At 37.0% G+C, this 21,049-nt stretch overlaps 1 protein-coding gene across 1 annotated transcript in view; it reads right to left on the bottom strand.

Moving 5' to 3' along the window:
* The window catches only part of LOC127548967 (vomeronasal type-2 receptor 26-like), a 31,726-nt gene that overhangs the window by 4,770 nt on the left and 5,907 nt on the right, over positions 1–21,049 (bottom strand). Inside the window, exons 4-5 of the mRNA XM_051976665.1 lie at positions 6,075–6,882; positions 1,414–1,504 (exon numbers count right to left, since the gene is read on the bottom strand). Coding sequence (XP_051832625.1) covers positions 1,414–1,504; positions 6,075–6,882 — 899 coding nt within the window. The remainder of the gene's footprint in view (positions 1–1,413; positions 1,505–6,074; positions 6,883–21,049) is intronic.

Here is a 21,049-nt window from a genome sequence, read left to right as displayed (position 1 = left end):
TCTGTTGGAATAGGAGCTCCGTGAATGAAGGATTCATTTCCTTTTTATCACTCTAACCCTTTATTTATGAAAAAGTTCTTCTCATATTAAATGACTATTGATTGACTGATTAATGGCTTATTAAATAGCCGGCAAGTGTCTTATAGAAAACCGGTTTTTTTTTTTTTTGAAGTATTGCTTTTATTTATTCCAAGAGTTGGGCCTGATGAGAGTTTCCGAGATCTGATTCCCTTGCCTGTTATTCTGAGAGGGACATTCAGAAGCCAATTGTCGGCCCTTCCAGCATTTGGGACATAAAGTTAAAAGTTTTTCTGCTGAATTGCTATGTGGTGCAACCTTTTGTGTAGTACAATTTGTCTTTATATGACCCCATTGTGCACAGTTAGAGCATCTGTGAAATTCTGAAAAGTTCTCAGATTGTGATTCATTCTTATTTAACACAGCGGTCATTACTGGGGTTGAAAGAAATTCCAGCATTCTGACACCTTTGGAGCATTTCTGCTGAAGACATTTTTGGTTTTTCCCCAGATAATGTATTTTTACAATCTGCATTAGCATTTTCAAGGGCAAGTTGTTTCAGTAAAATTTGGGCTATCTCCCCATCAGTGATAGAATATGATTTGGACTATTGGAAGCATAACTGGAAGCAGCCTGATGCAACAATTGCAGTAACTACAAGTCAATAGCTTGATCTTCTCTATTTTGTCCTGGATTACTAGGATTGAGGGTTTCAATAACTGGCAAAGCTAACTGCATTTCTAAAGGGGTGTCTTCTCTCCTTTCTTTGTCTCTCTTAATTGCCTCTTGAACTCACCTATTTGATTCATTTCTGTAAGAATTTAGTTTCCCTTCAGATCTGTATTTAGGAGAAGCCTCTAAGCAGGGATCTGTAGGTTCTGTGAACTGTTCTTTCTTGTTAACATTTAAACATTCTATAGCTTGGGCCGTGTCTTCTTCCTCCACAGTACTAGCAGACAGACATACTTTAAGCACTCTGGTACTTAATAGAACTCCCTCTGGAGGCAGAGGAGAGATTTTCAAAATATTTCAAATAAAAAATATAAAATCCTGAAAAACTCCTGGCCCTGTTTCTCTAAATTATTCACTCATTGATTTTCCCTCTGTCTTCCATTTTTCCCCATGGATTGTTCCTTCTTTTGAAAACCAAGGACAGCATTTTTCTACACCCTCAAAAAATTCTTGTAATTGTCCTGGAGTAGTTTCCAATTCTTTCTCCTTTACTAGCTTCTTTAAGACTTTCTGATAACATTCTCAGTCCCTGTCACCTGATTGTTTTTTGCCCCATTTTTATTCAATATGTGCACTATATCAATATCAATGATATAAAACTCAATTTTACTTCCACCTAATTCTTATGTTTGCTTGGAGATATAAACTAATTTCCCTTCTTACCTTAATCCCTGAGCTCACCAACAGGTCACTCTCCTTTGCAATGGCATTCAGGTCCCTGTCTAGTTGAGTGCCAGTATGGATGCTGCTCCCACTCCCCCAAATAGGATGAGAGTGGAAAGGAAAGTACAGGAGCCAGCCAGGTACCATCTAAGCATTCTATTTATTGATCTGAGAGCCAGGGTCTATATTTTCTCTAAGCTAATATCGCAAGAACACTAGAGTGTTCAGGTTACTTAGTGAATATTTCAAGATTACAGATATACATCCTGCTCTTCCTTGCCACTTGACTTGAACATTAAACAGTAATTAGCAGTCAGTCTGCCTATTGTAACAATCATAACTTGTAGCAATTAGTGGTAACAGTTTACTTATTGTAACAGAGTCCTAAATTGTGTACTTCATGATGGCCTTGTTCCTATTACATTCTTCAAGCTGGTTATTCCCCAAAATACTCCCAGAAATTCTATTCTAATTATTGATCTATAACAAATGTCCAGCAAGACGATTTCAGAGAGGCTTGGAGAGACTGACATGAACTGATGCTGAGTGAAAAGAGCAGAACCAGTAGATCATTGTACACGCAACAACATGGTTGTATGATGATCAATTCAGGAGGAGGTGGCTCTCTTCAACAATGAGATGCTTCAGACCAGATCCAGTGGTTTAATGATAAAGAGAGCCATCTACAACCAGAGAGAAGACTGTGGGAACTGTGTGTGGTTCACAACAAAACCTTTTTGACTTTTTTGTTGTTGTTTGCTTGCATTTTGTTTTGTCTATAATTTTTTTCTGGTTTCATTTGATTTTTCTTACACAGCAAGATTATTGTATAAATATGTATGAACATATTGAATTTGCTCTATATTTCTACCATCTTTAACATATACTGGACTATTTGCCATCTCAGGGAAGGGATGAAGAAAGGGAGGGAAATTGGAACATAAGGTTTTGTCAGGGTCAATGTTGAAGAATTGCCTATGCATATGTTTTTAAACAATAACAAGCTTTAATAAAGAAAAAAAATAAAAGAAAGAAAGAAAGGGAAAAAAAACACTATTCTATACTCCCCAAACCATCTGGGAAATAGAGCTCCGAAGGCTGAATAAAGAATGAACTCACTTCAGGTTTCACAGCAAATGCTCCAAATTCCTTTAAAATGATGATAAATACATTTTAGAGTGTTATTACTCAGCAAAAAAAATGGACTAAAGTAAGACAACTTCCCATGAGGAAAGGTCTATTGTGAGATAGGAGCTCAGGCGTGGTATAGATCAAATAAGCAAAGTCCTAGCCCTCGATTGATGCCAGCAAACAAGGAGCAATAATTCTGGATCTGCTGCTGTGTTGGCAGAAATATAACGTATAATGGAAGCTAATGCCTTTATGAGAAATCTAGATACAATCAATTGAAATTTATATAACGAAAAAGTAGAAAACAATGTGATAAATCTCACTGGAAAAATAATGATCCAGCAGAGACTTCCTAGTCATCTTCTGGTAAGATATTATCGAGGAAAACTCTTTGTATTCTAGAGGATAAAAGAGAAATGGAATGAACGCATTGATCACCATCTGAAGACTTCAAGAAGGAAATGTCCAGAATTAAGGTTGTCAAATTCCAGAACTTTTATTGCAAATATCTAGAAAGAAAGAATTCAAGGATAGTGAGAAGACAGTCAGGATACACAAGATTTTGTCACTTCTTTAAAGGATCAGAGTATTTGGAATATGAATTTCTGGAGAGCAAAGGAACTAGGATCGTAACCAGGAATCGCCTGCCCAGTAAAACTGATGATGGTCCTTCAGGAAAAAGTGTGGTGTTCTCTTCCTTTTTATAATATAAATGATGGTTCTGTGTGGGAGCAGGTTTCTTGGGGAGGTTTTCTGGAGGCAGCCTTAGTTTCAGTTCAGATTCTTAAAGACCTATCTCTCTGCTTGATTCCAAGAACTCCTCTGCTTTCTTCAGCCTCCAGCCAGCACAAAGGTGGAAGATGGAATGAATCTGACTTTGCCTCCTGTTGGAGTTCAAATGTTGGAGTTCTTGTTTTTCTCACAGCCGGTTTAGCTTAGAGCCCTCCGAATGTCTCCAAATCTAAGGGTTTTGTCCTTTAGCCTCCAACCAGCACAGAGATGGAATGAATCTCTTGTCTCCTTCACTTGGTGCTCGGCTAGCTTTCTGGTGAGTCTTTCAGACCAGCTTGTTCTCAGTGGGGGAAGTGCAGGAGCCCAGCCACCAACTACAGTGGTGTGAGATGAAGATGAATCTGGTTGTCCACTGAACTCTCCACTCGTAGCTTTATCCTCTGAAAACTCTTCATCTGCCACCAGCCAGCCAAGTGGAATATATTCTGCCTTGCCTCGGAAAGAGGGTTCTGGTGTAATTCCGCTGAAATCCGTCAAAGTGCTCTCTGTCTGCACCAGAGTCACTCCTCTCGAGTCCAGCTGAACTCTCCTCTGCGACCAGCCAGCCAAGAGGAAAATGTATTCTGGAATAGCTCTCTCTCCTCATTGGCCTTATATGTGAATCTTCTGAGAGAATGGGATTATGGGTTTTCTCCCATAGTGCTCTCTGGCCCAAAGAGCTTTAAGGGAGGTGTGAACTCCCTTGAAGTTAGAAAGTTTACTTTGTGAAGCTGGCAGACTTGTGAACTCCAATGAGTAAAGGTGTGAACACAAGCCTTGTATTAATTAGTTCTACTTAGTACCTTGTTTCAGGTTCTGCCCAAAACATCTTCTTGTAAGATTAGATCAACTCTAATTAGTTAGCAGTTTGTAAAGATTCCAACAGCCTCCGAGAGTGGGCTTGTGGACTTCTGTATCTCCCAGAGTGCTCTTTGGCCCTGAGAGCTTCTTGGTTATATGCTGTTCACTGAGTACACACCAATCATTATATCAGGAAATCTTTATTTGTTGTATGATTGAATCAATGTTAAACTAGATTTAAACATTGTCTACTCAGTTCCACTTAGTACCTTGTTTCAAGTTCTGGCCCATAACATCTCCTCGTAGGATCAGATCAATCATACTAAACCATGCTAAAGTAGATAATTATTATCTCTATCTCTAACTCTAATGAGTTAATACTTTGTAGGGATTCGAACAAAAAAGGTAGGAGCTCAGTGAAATAGAGGAATTCCAAGTATATGTCATGAAAAGACCAGAGCTGAACAAAAATTTTGATTTTCAAATATAGAATTCAGGAGAAACACAAGTGGTTAATCAGGAAATGGAAATCATAAGGGACTTAACCTGATTAATTTGTTTACTTTTGTGCATGGGAGGATGATCCTTGTAATTCATGAGAAATTTCCCATTAATAGGGAAGTTAGAAGGAGCATATATAGACAGAGTGCATAGGTGTGCATTGAATATGAATGTGAAAGAATACTTTATGAAAGAAATTACATTAAATTAAAGGTTTGGTGGAATGTGTTGGGAGAAAGGGAAAGGGAGAAGGAGGATGACATAAATTATCTCCTATTAAAAAGGCAACATAAAGCATTTAGTAGAGGGGAAGGAAGAGGGGAGAGAGAGAGAGTGAATATTATACTCATTCGAATTGGCTCTAAGACGAAATAACATACACACTCAACACTGATAGAGAAATCTATATTATTTTGCAAAGTAGTAAAACATTAAAAGAACAAGAGCAGGGGCTAGGGTGAGAAAAGAGAAGGAATATTGTGAAATGTGTGATGAAAAGTAAAACCCTTTCATGAGGGATAAATTGAAAAAAAAACAAAATAGAATAATCAGGGAAAATATAATTAGCAATAGTCATTATGGAAACAATTTTGAAGCAATGTTCTTTGCTACAAACAGCTCTTCTCAAATGTATAGATAAAGGAATGAAAAGTATTAAAATATGAGCTAGTTCCCAACTGATATTGATAAAAATGTATGATATATGTTGAAAAGACTATAAAATTAGACAAATTCATCCACCTAAAACTAACATGACATGGCTTGAAACCTAAAAGGGATTAAGAAAAAAAGGAAAAGGAAATATATGAACAAAAATATTGATATCACCTCTGTTTTGGGGAAAGAATTGGATATTGAGGGAATTCTCATGAAATGGAGAATGGCTGAAGAAATTGTGGTATGTAATTATGACGGAATACTTTGATGATTCGTAACTATGATGACCAGAAAAATCTGGAAAGATACATGAACATATGAAAACTGAAATGTAATGTGTACAAAGTCAAGCAATAGAGTGGATTGGTCACCTGTGAATAACTTTGCTTTTTCAACAACAAAATGGTCCAAAACTGTTCTGAAGATCTTTATGATGAAACTGTTGGATGTTAAAAAGTTTGTAAAAATTTTATTTTTAGGAGTTCTTTTTATTAACCCAAGGAATGATGCATGTATATTTCTCAGCAAGGCATTTCTATAAATATTTTGTGTAACTGCATGTGTGGTATCTCAGTGGTTCTGGGGATGGGGAAAAAGAGAGAGAATGTGGAAGGCAAACCTTTTTAAAAAGTTAAAAATATTGTTTTATATGGAAAGGGGAAAATAAAGATATCACACTAAAAAAAGAAGAAGAATTCTTGCTCCTGGAACTCCTTTGATTCTTGTTCTGTTTTGTGCTATTTTCCCACAATATCAGGAGAATTGCAAAACATTTGGGAATAAAAATGCAGCCCAGTAACCCGGCACTGGAGGCCAAGATGGAGAAGATTTCAACGATCATCACGGCTTTCCCTTTGGAGCTCTGATATGTGGGGAGGAAAGAGACCCAGACGCTGCAAAACACCAGCATGGTGAACGTGATGAACTTGGCTTCGTTGAAGGCATCGGGCAGGTTCCTGGCCAGGAAGGCTATGGTGAAGCTGCCCAGGGCCAGAAAGCCCATGTAGCCCAGGACACAGTAAAATGCAAAGGCGGAGCCCTTGTTACATGTGAGGATGATGTACCTGGATTCAGAGCGTGTGTCTGCCTCTGGAAAGGGGGGATGGGTCCCCAACCAGATGGCACAGAAAAGCCCTTGGATTCCGGAGCAGATGAGAACCACACAGTAGGGCACTCTGGGATGAAGGAACATCCCCATCCTGCTCCCTGGCCTTGTAACCCTGAAAGCCAGAACTACTATGATGGTTTTGGCCAGAATGGAGGAAATAGCCACTGTGAACAAAACTGCAAATACTGTTTGTCGGAAAAGGCAGGAAGCAGTGGTGGGACGGCCCACGAAGAGCAAGGAGCAGAGGAAGCAGAAGGAAAGGGAGGTGAGGAGCAGGTAGCTGAGGTTCCTGTTATTGGCTTGGACTATAGGAGTGTCTTGGAACTTCACAAAGACCCACAGAACCAGGGCAGTGAGCAATGAGAGTGAAACAGCTACAGCTGTCACTGCCTTTCCCCAGGGTTCATTCACAGCCAAGAAGGTTACCATCTTGGGGAGGCAGTGATCTCTCTGCTCATTGGGATATTCATCCTCTGGGCACTTCTTACACTGCTCTGCATCTACAGGAGACAAACAAGGACTTAACGTATAGATTAAAATATTTCTCTTCATTCCCACAGTAGGAAATCATCCCGAAACCTGCAGCAATTCCTTCTGCTTCTGCAGAACCCCATTCTCTCTTTACTGGATGACACAGTCACTGGTAAGTTACTTGGTACACTGGCCCGATCAAATCTATTCATGCCCTTGATCTCTGTTGGCTTTGGTTCAAGTTCTCTTTCTTCCTTTTATGTAAGTGATGTCACCTTTTTTTCTTAACCTAACCACTAAGGACAATAAGCTTAGACAGTGGAGCCCTTTCCTATCAAATATCCAGATTACTTCTGTGTTGTGTTGGGCAACAACTCAAGTTGAAGAGCTGCCTGTCTCAATACTTCCTCATTCTTTCCAGCTTCCAGTTTACACCTTTCCACAACCGATTTATATGAATTTTAAACATTCCCTTGGTAGATACAGAGAATGTGTATATTCTTGTCTCCTCAGTTGGAATAGAATCTCCCTGAATGAAGGATTCACTTCCTTTTTATCACTCTATCTCATTATTTATGACCAAGTTCTTCTCACACTAAATGACTATTGATTGACTGATTAATGACTTATTAAATAATGGCAAGTTTCTTACAGAAAACCTGTTTCTTTTTTTTTGGAAGTGTTCCTTTTATCCATCCCAAGAGAAATGAAGCCTTTCCAGGATATGTTCAATAGTGAAAATGATAACCCGTTAATACCTTCATTTTCTCAATTAATTAAAGAGAAAAATTCTCTTTGGATACTCAGTTGGATTTTTTCACTACTATTTGGAATATTGGATTGACCTTATTTTAACTGTAGCTTTCGAATCCATGAGACCTGAATTTAGCATCTAGAATGCTTCAATGACACACTAGAATCATACTTGCTATCAGCAGTCTCTCTGGTGCCTAAAAATTGTTTTTTCCTCCTCATCGATTCTCCCTCTTTCTCTGTAATCTTCACAAATCTTTTATTGCCCCTGTCACATCTGCAGTGAAAATCCAAAGAGAAATGCTAGTTATGTCACAAATTACCATTAACTGTTTCAATTTGACTGTGCTCTATCAGGAAGTAAATGGCTACTTGAATGCGAATAGGACTTGAAGTCAGAGTTTACATCCTGCCTCAGAAAAAAAAAATGTTATGTGACTCTAGGGAGATAATATCCTTGAGTCTGTCTTTGTGTTCCTTTCAGAGAAATAAGGATAATAATTACACCACCTTTATAAGGTTATTATGAGCATCAAATGAAAGAGAACATATGTAGCACAAATTTGAGCCTCAATTTATATGGTTCTTATAACTTTATCACCATCATCCTCATCCTTCTCATCACTAAATCAAGAGTTTGCCCTCATTGCAGGGGAGAGAACCATGTGTGCCCCACTAAGGCAGCAGATGAGATTAAGGGATCATCTAAATTTTGTACAAATTAGAGGATCTTCTCATTGAAGCAGCCTGTTCTCTGGTTTCCTCTTTTGCCTTCTCTCTTAGATTCAAAATCACATAAAGCCAGGCACAAATGAAATGCTATTGAATAAGCCATGGCAGCATCCATTCTGCTTGGAGCTTGGGATGCAGTGTTGACTCCTCAAGCCCTGTGACCCACGTGGTGATTTCCTTATCCCATGTCTCATTTCTTAACCTCCTGAGCTGATTACTTATCTGATGTCACTCCATGGGCAGTGTGATGAAAACAGGTGATGGCCATGAAGGGGCAGATGCACTTTTAATACTGTGGAAGTCACTCTGCTCCACAATGGTTTTGGTATCTCCCAGAAAACAAGGCCCAGCTAAATACCTGACCTTCTTAGTAGAGATTGATCCTGCTGCAGGAGTTCCCTCTAACAGTCAAGACACAGGTTCAGTCCCAGGGCTACCCCCGCTTTCAACTGTGTTGATTATAATAATGTCAGGGGGAAAAGGCCAATTTGATTAGCATTCCTCACTATGTCTGACTTTTTTGTTTCTATATTGTTCAATACCATGAAGCATTAGAACAATGAAATAGGGAAAGGCAATATTGGATCATCAGTAGAAAGGGATAATAGCTTTTGGATGGCTCCTTTGGAGCTTACAGAGTCAGCTCATGGCTCTGGGTTTCTTATGGGACATGAACCACGATCTCTGAAAGACCCTGCTAGTTTTCAGCTCTTGGTCAGTGTTTGGGAAAATTTTCCGCTGAAACCAGACCCATAAGTTACAGAAAAGTCTGCGGTCTCTAATGTATGGAATACAACTCCCCCATTAGGTAACTTTCTTTAAAGTTTTTTTTTGCCTTCTCCATCTCAATATTTTTGTTTCTATTGCTATCTATTCATTTCTTTTTATTTCTAACTCTGCCTTTGTCTCTCAATATCTGTTTCTCCCTTTCTGTTTCTTGCAAAGACATCTGTCTTACTCCCTAATCTATAAACATATATATTTACATATATGTGCATACATAAATATGGACACCTCTACTTTTACATATATACATATAAACATATAGACCCTTGTATATATTGTTTTTAATCTTTACCTTTGTGTATATCCATGACACACTATCTTGGAGTAAAAGGGCAAGTGATTGCAGTTCATCAAAGAAATAAGATGATGAATAATTTCTTCCTATATATTATCTTTCTCATTGTGCAGCAGGAAAATTTTGCCATGTCATTGTGTTTGTACAGTTCTTGGCTTTTTCTTGGCAAGGAGACTTCCACATATTTTGTCTTGTTTACACTTACCTGGGATTTCTCTTTCTATTTCTCATGCCTGGCACTTTGTTGATAACATGCAAATGGCAGTGATATATGTGGGTTTGTTTTCTATCCACCAATTGTCTTGAAAATGTTCATTGTTTCAAGTAGTTTTAGTTCATTTTCAAGGATTATGTAAACATACCATATCTCCTTCAAAGAGTGATACTAGTGTTTTTCATTGCATACAATAATTACTTTAATTTCACTTTGATCTCTTATTGTTAAAAGAAACATTTCTAGTACAAATATTCATAATAGTGGTGATAATAGGAATCTTGTTTTCAATCTTTATCTTAGCTTCTGCTCTTTCTCAGGCTCATATATTTATTTACAGAGCCCATGACATTTCTGTAAAATTGAGACAAAGAATATGCTCTTAGTTTTTTTTTTTTTTTGTTTTGTTTTGTTTTGTTTTTTACTAGCAGGGGCCATGAGATGCAAGCTCCTTGCAGTAACTCACCTATATAATTGGAGATTTCTCCTTCTAAGCATGGGGAGCAACTAAAGCAACAAGGAGGCTTCCCCTCCAAAAGTGACTTCTTGTATCCAGCAGGACAACTGGCACTACATACAGCAGAGGGTACCTAAGACAGTGACAGGAGACTGGAATAAACATTTTTAACTGACAGCTATTTATGTTTGTGAAGAAAACACAGCTGTTTTTGGACATTCTGGATTGGATAACCCCCTCCACAGGTACATAATTAGGAATGTATATGAATGATCACATTCTTTCCAAGTTATTCTTTCCATTCGTCACCCACTCTTCTGCAACACTCAGTGACAGACCTTCTCCTACAGAACCTTCACACAAAAGTATTTCACACCCTGGACATTTATAAGATAGTCCATGTATTGGCTAATTACAGAGAAGTTGACTTTCCCAGGCTCAGTCATAGATTTGGGAGATATCTCGACAAGACCCTGAAGCTTCTCCTTGGGCAGGGTCATTGTACTGCAAGGGCAATTCCAAGGTAATATGAATTTTGATTTCTTAGAAGTATTCCTAATAAGATCAAGACTTAAACAAGGATGTCCACTAACAACAGTATTATGCACTAGTGTACTGGAACAGTTTTCTTCAGTAATAAGTGATGAAAGAGAAATGGAAGGAATTGGTGTACTCAGTGTAAAAGCAAAAATAACACTTTTTGTAGTTCAAGTGCCTGATGGGATTTTGGAGTGACATAACTCAGAAATATTTGGAATGTAATTTTTCAGATTAAGATATATTGGAATGGGAGGGGGGGGGATAAAGCCAAGATGTTGGAGAAGGCACATGTGACTTTCTAAGCCCTTCTCATCCCCTCACAGCCAAGTATTAAATTCAGTCTCAAAAATAGCTCTTGACTGCTAAAATTCATGAAGATTAGAAGCACACAATTTACCAGCCGAAGATAATCTGGAAGATCAGCAGGAAAGGTTTGTCCTGAGGGGCCAGGAACAGACAAGCACAGGCAGGGAGAGACTAGCATCCTGAGCAGACCAGGGGTGGGGGTGCTTTCTGTGGCTATAGAAGTTATAGAGATGACTCTGCTATAGGCTAACTGCTCTTTCTTGATTACAAAGCAGTAAACTGGCAGAGAAATTAAAGCCTGTAACAGAGGGTACTCTAAAAAATGCCAGAACCTAACAAGATCTGGCTAGAACTACTCAAAACCAGAAGTGACTCAGGCAGACCCATTACACAGCCACGCAGCCACATCCCGCAGTACAGGGCTTTTGCGGGGACAGTTACAAATCTGCAAGGCAGGGGGCACAGCCCGGGGCAGCCTCTAATCTGCACAGTGGGGGCTCCGGCTGGGGCAATAGAACTTGCACAGCCAATTGTGCTTCCCTGGGCAGTGACACTTCTGGTCCCTGCAAGGCTATCCACTGCTCAGCCCCTCATACCCACAGCCCCAGGGTAGGCTTTAGCTTGGGGTAGTGAAAATCTCACTGCTCAGCATCTAGCCCCAGAGCAGTTGTTATCCCACACAACGGGGGTTCTTTTCTTTTTTAATAACTTTTTATTGATAGAACGCATGCCAGGGTAATTTTTTATAGCATTATCCCTTGCATTCACTTCTATTCTGATTTTTCCCCTCCCTCCCTCCACCCCTTCCCCCAGATGGCAAGCAGTCCTTTACATATTGAATGGGTTACAGTTACAGTATATCCTAGATACAATATATGTGTGCAGAACCAAACAGTTTTCTTGTTGCACAGGGAGAATTGAATTCAGAAGGTATAAATAACCCGGGAAGAAAAACAAAAATGCAAGCAGTTTATATTCATTTCCCAGTGTTCTTTCTCTGGGTGTAGCTGCTTCTGTCCATCTTTGATCAATTAAAGCTCTCTTTATCGAAGAGATCCACTTCCATCAGAATACGTCCTCAAACATATCGTTGTTGAGGTATATAGTGATCTCCTGTTTCTGCTCATTTCACTTAGCATCAGTTCATGTAAGTCTCACCAGTCCTCTCTGTATTCATCCTGCTGGTCATTCCTTACAGAACAATAATATTCCATAACATTCATATACCACAATTTACTCAACCATTTTCCAATGGATGGACATCCTTTCATTTTCCAGCTTCTAGCCACTACAAACAGGGCTGCCACAAACATTTTGGCACATACAGGTCCCTTTCCTTTCTTTAGTATCTCTTTGGGGTATAAGCCCAGTAGAAATACTGCTGGATCAAAGGGTATGCACAGTTTGATAACTTTTTGAGCCTAGTTCCAAATTGCTCTCCAGAATAGCTGGATGTGTTCACAATTCCACCAACAATGGATCAGTGTCCCTGTTTTCCCACATCCCCTCCAACATTCCCCATTATCTTTCCCTGTCATTCTAGCCAATCTGACAGGTGTGTAGTGATATCTCAGAGTTGTCTTAATTTGCATTTCTCTGATTAATAATGATTTGGAGCATATTTTCATATGTCTATAAATAGTTTCAATTTCTTCATCTGAGAATTGTCTGTTCATATCCTTTGACCATTTATCAATTGGAGAATGGTTTGATTTCTTACAGATTAGAGTCAATTCTCTATATATTTTGGAAATGAGGCCTTTATCAGAACCTTTGATTGTAAAAATGTTTTCCCAGTTTATTGTTTCTTTTCTAATCTTGTCTGCATTTGTTTTGTTTGTAAAAAAGCTTTTCAATTTGATATAACCAAAATTTTCTATTTTGTGGTCAATAGTGATTTCTAGTTCTTCTTTGGTCATAAATTCCTCCCTCTTCCACAGGTCTGCGAGGTAAACTATCCTATGCTCTTCCAATTTATTTATAATCTCATTCTTTATGACTAGGTCATGAACCCATTTTAACCTAATCTTGGTGTACAGTGTTAAGTGTGGGTCAACGCCTAGTTTCTGCCATACTGATTTCCAATTTTCCCAGCAATTTTTGTCAAATAAAGCATTCTTATCCCAAAAACTGGTGTCTTTGGGTTTGTCAAACACTATATTATTAAAGTTATTGGCTGTTTTGTCCTTTGAACCTAACCTATTCCACTGATCAACTAGTCTATTTCTTAGCCAATAGGGAGATGGTTTTAGTAACTGCTGCTTTATAATATAATTTTAGATCTGGTACAGCTAGGCCACCTTCATTTGATTTTTTTTTTTCATTAATTCCCTTGAAATTCTTGACCTTTTGTTTTTCCATATGAATTTTGTTGTTATTTTTTCTAATTCATCAAAGGAGTTTTTTGGGAGTCTGATTGGTATAGGGCTAAATAAATAGATTAATTTAGGTAGTATTGTCATCTTTATTATATTTGCTCGCCCAATCCAAGAGCATTTAATATTTTTCCAGTTGGTTAGATCAGACTTAATTTGTGTGGAAAGTGTTTTGTAGTTTTGCTCATAAAGTTTCTGATTTTCCCTTGGCAGATAGATTCCTAAATATTTTATACAATCAGTAGTTACTTTAAATGGAATTCTTTTTGTAACTCTAACAGTTGGGTTTTGTTAGTGATATATAAAAATGCTGATGACTTATGTTGGTTTATTTTATATCCTGCAACTTTGCTGAAGGTGTAGATTGTTTCTAATAACTTTTTGGTAGAATCTCTGGGGTTCTCTAAGTATACCATCATATCATCAGCAAAGAGTGATAATTTGGTTTCCTCATTGCCTATTCTTATTCCATTAATCTCTTTCTCAACTCTTATTGCCAAAGCTAGCATTTCTAATACAATATTAAATAGTAACGATGATAGTGGGCAACCTTGTTTTACTCCTGATCTTATTGGGAATGGTTGCAGTTTGTCCCCAACGTGGATTCTTTGCAGGGCACTTTCCCAGCTCAGCCCTGAATGCCTGAGTTATTCCTGGGTGGGGAACTCTTTCCCAGAGCACTCCAGTACCTTGCTGCTCTTTGTAGCCAGTTGGCAGGACAGCTACCAATCTATACACCTATCACTGCTCTGCAGAGGAAGCTGGTAACCTCCTGCCCCTGAAGGCAGATCCCACAGGCTTTAAAAAATGAGTAAAAAAAATTAAAAGGCTAACCAATAGCTTCTATACAGGAAGAGAGCAGCTTTTCAACCCTGAAGAGACTAATTCCAGACAGTCCCAAGACAATTGTTGGTCCCCAACACAAAAGGCTTTCCTAGAAGAGACTACTAAAAAGTTTAAGAGAACTAGAAGAAAAATGGGGAAAGGAAAGAGAAGCTATACAAGAGTGCCTAGAAACTGAAAAATGAATGGATGCCCATCAACTGGAGAATGGTTGAGTTAATTATGGTATATGAACATTATGGTATATTGTTGTTCTGTAAGGAATGACCAGCGGGATGAATACCGAGAGGACTGGCAAGACTTACATGAACTGATGCTAAGTGAATTGAGCAAAACCAGGAGATCATTATATACCTCCACAACGATACTATTTGAGGATGTATTCTGATGGAAGTGGATCTCTTCGATAAAGATAGCTAATTCAGTTTCAATTGATCAAGGTTGGACAGAAGCAGCTACACCCAAAGAAAGGACACTGGGAAATGAATATAAACTGCTTGCATTTTTGTTTTCCTTCCCAGGTTAATTATACCTCCTGAATCCAATTCTCCCTGTGCAACAAGAAAACTGTTCGGTTCTGCACACATATATTATATGTAGGATATACTGCAATATATTCAACATGTAAAGGACTGCTTGCCATCTGGAGTAGGGGTGGAGGAAGGGAGGGGAAAAATCAAAACAGAAGTGAGTACAAGGGATAATGCTGTAAAAAATTACCCTGGCATGGGTTTTGTCAATAAAAAGTTATTTAAAAAAAAAAAAGAAGAAGCTATACAAGAGAGAAACAACTTCTTGAAATGTGAATGGGAAAAGGTAAAAAATCCCAAGAAGTTCAGGGAAACAGAAATTGTGAATTGGAAATAGACAATAACTCACTAAAAAAAATTAGTGCAATGAAAAAAAGTTCCATACAGCAAAACAACTAACTTAAAAACTCAATTGGACATCTACAAAAAGAAGATAAAAAAAAGCTAATGAAGAAAATAACTCACTAAGAACCAGACTTGAACAAATAGAAATGACTGATTCATTCAGACATCAAGAATCAGTCAAGCAAAATCAAAAAAATGAAAGATTGGGAAAAAATGTCAAATATTTACTTGGAAAAACAACAGACCTGGAAAATAGATCTAGGAGAGATAACTTGAGGAGCATTGGACTACCCGAAAATTATGATGAAAAAAAGAGTCTAGATATTATTTTACAGGAAATCATCAAAGAGAAATGCCCAGGCATTTACCAGAAGGTAAAATAGGCGTTGAAAGAATTCATTGAACATCTTCAGAAAAAGGCCCTAAAATAAAAACTCCAAGGACTATTTTGGCCAAATTTCAGAATTTTCAGACTACAGAAAAAACATTACAAGCAGCCAGGAAAAAACAATTCAAAGACCGAGGTGCCACAATAAGGGTCACTCAGGATCTGGCTGCCTCATATTAAAGGATTGAAGGGCCAGGAATCTGATATTCTGAAAGGCAAGAGAACTTGGAATGCAGCCAAAAATAAACTACCCACCTAAGCTGAGCATATTTTTCCATGGAAGAAGATGGACATTTAATAAAACAGAAGAATTCCATTTGTTTCTAAGAAAATAAAAACAGATTTAAACAAACAAACAAAAAAGATCTCCCACCATAGGAATCAAGAGAAGTAGAAAAAGTTAAAAGGAACTCTTGAGCACTGTGTTTCTGTTTTGGATATACATAAAAACCACATGTATCATTTGATTTTACTGATATAACATAAAAAAGGGAAGTAGAAATGCAAAGGGGTTAGTGTCAGAAAAAGGGAAAAGGAGAGTTAAAAAAGAGGGAAACTACATGTGATGATGAGGCAAAGGAAACCTATCATATCTGAGGGAACTTAGTGAGGGGGAGGAACATTTTGTGAATCTTACTGTCATCAGTGTTGGCTCAAAGAGGAAATAACTGACATATTTGCATTACAGAGAATCTTCTCTCATCTCATGAAAAAGTAGTAGAGGAAAAGGGAAAAGGAAAATGAGTCATAAGGGAAAACTTCAAGAAAGGGGAAGGGATTCAAAGAGAGGAGGGAGGGATCCTAAAGAGGGAGAGTTGTGTGACGCAAGTGGGACCCTTAAGATTAATACTACAGAAGGGGGTAAGTGAGGCAAGAAAAAAAATAGCATAATCTGGGCATAGTAGGGTGGCAACCTACTATACTACTAAGAATCAAATCACAAAACAAATAAGAAAGAAATTAAAGTGGTAAATAGAATCGGATTAGATATGATAGATGTTTGAAGAACACTGAATGGTGACAGAAAGGAGTATACTTTCTTCTCAGCAGTTCATGGAAGCTATACAAAAATTGACCATATATTAGGACATAAAAACTTCAAAATTAAATGCAGGAAGGCAGAAATAGTAAATGCTTTCTTTTCAGATCACGATGCAATAAAAACTACATTCAGCAAAAAGTTAGGGGTAAATAGACCAAAAAGTAATTGGAAACTAAATAATCTCATCTTAAAGAACGATTGGGTGAAACAGCAAATTATAGACACAATTAACAATTTCATTCAAGATAATGACAATGATGAGACATCATACCAAAATTTGTGGGATGCTGCCAAAGCAGCGATAAGGGGAAATTTTATATCTTTAGAGGCTTACTTGAATAAAATAAAGAGAAGATCAATGAACTGTGCTTGCAACTTCAAAAGCTAGAAAAAGACTAAATTAAAAACCCCCAATCAAATACTAAGGTTGAAATTCTAAAATTAAAAGGAGAAATTAATAATATTGAAAGTAAAAAAACTATTGAATTAATAAATAAAACAATAAGTTGGTTTTGTGAAAAAAAACCAATAAAATTGATAAACCTATGGCAAATCTGATTAGAAAAAAAGAAAGAGGAAAATCAAATTGTTATTCTAAAAAATGAAAAGGGGAAACTTTCCACCAATGAAGAAGAAATTAGAGCAACAATAAGGAGGTACTTTGCCCAACTCTATGCCAATAAATTTGATAACCTAAGTGAAATGAATGACCACTTCCAAAAATATGGCTTCCAGATTAACAGAGAGGAAGTAAATTGTTTCCATAGTCCCATTTCAGAAAAAGAATTTTAAAAGCTATTAATCATCTCCCTAAGAAAAAATCCCCAGGACCAGATGGATTTACATGTGAATTCTACCAAACATTCAAAGAACAATTAGCCCCACTGCTATATAAGTCATTTGATAAAATAGGGAATGAAGGAGTCCTACCAAATTCCTTTTCTGACACAGACTGGTACTGATACCTAAACCAGCTAGGTTGAAAACAGAGAAAGAAAATTATAGACCATTTTTCCTAATGAATATTGATGCTAAAATCTTAAATAAGATATTAGCACAAAGATTACAGAAAACATCTCCAGGATAATATACCATGATCAAGTAGGATTTGTACCAGGAATGCAGGGCTGGTTCAATATTAGGAAAACTATCAGGATAATTGGCCATATTAATATCCAAATTATCAAAAACCATATGATCCTCTCAATAGATGCAGAAAAAGCATTTCATAAAATCCAACATCCATTCCTACTAAAAAGCACTTGAGAGTATAGGAATTAAATGGACTTTTCCTTAAAATAATCAGTAGTAACTATTTATCAGTAAGCATCATATGTAATGGGGATAAACTGCAAACATTCCCAAAAAGATCAGGAGTGAAAAAAGGTTGCCCACTATCACCATTACTATTCAATATTGTATTAGAAATGCTAGCTTTGGCCATAGGAGCTGAGAAAGAGATTAATGGAATTAGAGTAGGTAATGAGGAAACCATGCTATCACTCTTTGCTGATGATATGATAGTATACTTAGAGAATCCCAGAGATTCTACTAAAAAGCTATTACCAATAATCCATACCTTTAGCAAGTTGCAGGATACAAAATAAACCCACATAAGTCCTCAGCATTCTTATATATTACTAAAAAAATTCAACAGTTAGAGTTACAAAGAGAAATTCCATTTAAAGTAAGTACTGACAGTATAAAATATTTAGGAATCTATCTGCCAAGGGAAAATCAGAAAGTATATGAGTAAAAGTACAACACTCTTTCCACACAAATAAAGTCAGATCTAACCAATTGGAAAAATATTAAATGCTCTTGGATTGGGCGAGCCAATATAATGAAGATGACAGTACTACCTAAACTTATCTATTTATTTAGCACTATACCGATTAGACTTCCAAAAAAGCTATTTAAATGACCTAGAAAAAATAACAACAAAGTTCATAAAGAAAAACAAAAGGTCAAGAATTTCAAGGGAATTAAAAAAAATCAAATGAAGGTGGCCTAGCTGTACCAGATCAAAAATTATACCATAAAGCAGCGGTTACCAAAACCATTTGGTACTGGTTAGGAAATAGGCTCGTTGATCAATGGAATAGGTTAGGTTCAAAGGACAAAATAGCCAGTAACTTTAATAATCTAGTGTTTGACAGATCCAAAGACCCCAGATTTTGGGATAAGAACTCACTGTTTGACAAAAATTGCTGGGAAATTTGGAAATTAATATGGCAGAAACTAGGCATTGACCCACACTCAAGACCATACACCAAAATAAGATCATAATAGGTTCATGACCTAGGTATAAAGAATGAGATTATAAAGAAATTGGAAGAGCATAGGATCGTTTACTTCTCAGACCTGTGGAAGAGGACGGAATTTATGACCAAAGAAGAACTAGAGATCATTATTGATAACAAAATAGAAAAATTTGTTTATATCAAATTGAAAAGTTTTTGTACAAACAAAACTAATGCAGATAAGATTAGAGGGAAGCAATAAACTGGGAAAACATTTTATAGTCAAAAGTTCTGATAGAGGCCTCATTTCCAATATAAATATATATAGGGAATTGCCTCTACTATATAATAATTATATTATTATATGACTATAATTTATAAATCAAGTCATTCTCCAATTGATAAATGGTCAAAGGATATGAACAGACAATTCTCAGATGAAGAAATTGAAACTAGCCATATGAAAAGAGGCTCCAAGTCATTATTCATCAGAGAAATGCAAATTAAGACAACTCTGATATACCACTACACACATGTCTGATTGGCTAGAATGACAGGGAAAGATAATGCGGAATGTTGGAGGGCAAAACTGGGACACTGGTATAGTGTTGGTGGAATTGTGGATACATCCAGCCATTCTGGAGAGCAATTAGGAATGATGCTCAAAAAGCTATCAAACTGTGCATACCCTTTGACCCAGCAGTATTGCAACTAGGCTTATATTCCAAAGAAATTTTAAAGAAGGGAAAGGGACCTGTATGTGCAAGAATGTTAGGCAAAAGGTGTAGGAATAAGTTAACATCAATGTGATGATATAAAAAATAAATTAAAGCTGGAAAACAACTGCAATGGGAAAAGAAAAAGGGGAAGTAAAATGAGCTAAATGACGTCATTCAAAGAGGCACACATGGCCTATTACAATATAGGGAAAGAAGGGAGAAATATGAGCATTGGTGGACTCTTAATCATCTGGGTTTGGACTCACAGAGGGAAAATCCTACATATTTTATTACATACTGAAACTTTTTTCACTGTCTATAGAAGTAGAAATGGGACTGGGAAAGGAAAAAAAGAAAGTTATTAGAAGGATAGCCAGAAGTAGGAAGGAAAGGGATAAAGAAAATGGGAAGTGACTGAAAAGGGGGAGGGCATATTGTGGGATGTGAGGATCAGAAGCAAAACACTGGTGAGGAAGGAAAGAGTGAAAGGAGAGAGAAAAGCATAATGGGAAAAACATCAATTAATGGGAAATAGGGAGTTAGTAATCTTAAGTATGAATATTAATGTGGTGAGCACTCCCAGAAAAGAGAAGTAGAGAGCAGAATGGATTAAAAACCAGAATCCTCAATATGTTGTTTGCAACAAACAAATGTGAAGCAAAAATATACCTACAGATTAAAGATAAACAGTAGAACACAATATATTATTCTACAGCTGAAGTAAAAATAAAAAGCAGAGGTAATGGTCCTGATCCTAGATCAAGTAAAAGCAAAAATAGTTACAATTTAAAATGATAAGGAAGAAAACAAAATCTTCCTGAGGAGTACCAGAGATAAAGAGGTAATATTAATACTAATGAATAGAACCTGGTGAACATTTTACAAAGTAATAAGATTATATGAGGGTCATCTGGCATGGACTTGTTTCATTTCAACAATGAGATGACAGAACATAATTCTAATAGACTTTGGTCTTGGTTGTGAGAGTGTGTGTGTGTATGTGTGTGTGTGAATTGGGATTAAGTGACTTGCTCAGGGCCAAACATCTAGGCAGTTCAGTGACTCAGACTGGATGTAAACTCAGGTCCCCTGGCTCCAGGATCGGTGCTCTATTCACTGTGACTAAACAAGATGTGATGTATATAACAGTGAGAGAATAGTGTTATGCTATTAGACATGATAAACTGGGTGATTTTTAGAAAAACAGGGTAAAAATTGCATGAAATAACAAAAAGTAAAATGAGTTGAACTAGGAAAATACTGTAAACAATAACAGCAATGGTTTTCCAAGAACACTTTTGAAGTCTAAGTCATTTTGTGTGCTATCACTTCTAAAATCAATCACAAAGGACAGATGCAAGTATAAACAATTTACTTCCCCAAAAAGATAGAACATGGATACTTTTGTTTTACACACACACACACACACACACACACACACACACATATTCACACATACTGATAGATAGACAGATACATTTTTTGGGGAAAAAGTAAGCCATGTGAAATGGAAAGTTATGGTTATATATTGAATCTTCTAGGTTGTGCTGCATACAAGCTAAAGGTTTTTTCATTCTTTCCTATATAAGTTGAAAAGAAAGACAAATTACAATATATTCATGCCCGCT

The sequence above is a fragment of the Antechinus flavipes genome, chromosome 1, assembly GCF_016432865.1.
Source record: "Antechinus flavipes isolate AdamAnt ecotype Samford, QLD, Australia chromosome 1, AdamAnt_v2, whole genome shotgun sequence".
Taxonomy (NCBI): Eukaryota; Metazoa; Chordata; class Mammalia; order Dasyuromorphia; family Dasyuridae; genus Antechinus; species Antechinus flavipes.
This window is presented reverse-complemented; position numbering and strand designations above follow the sequence as displayed.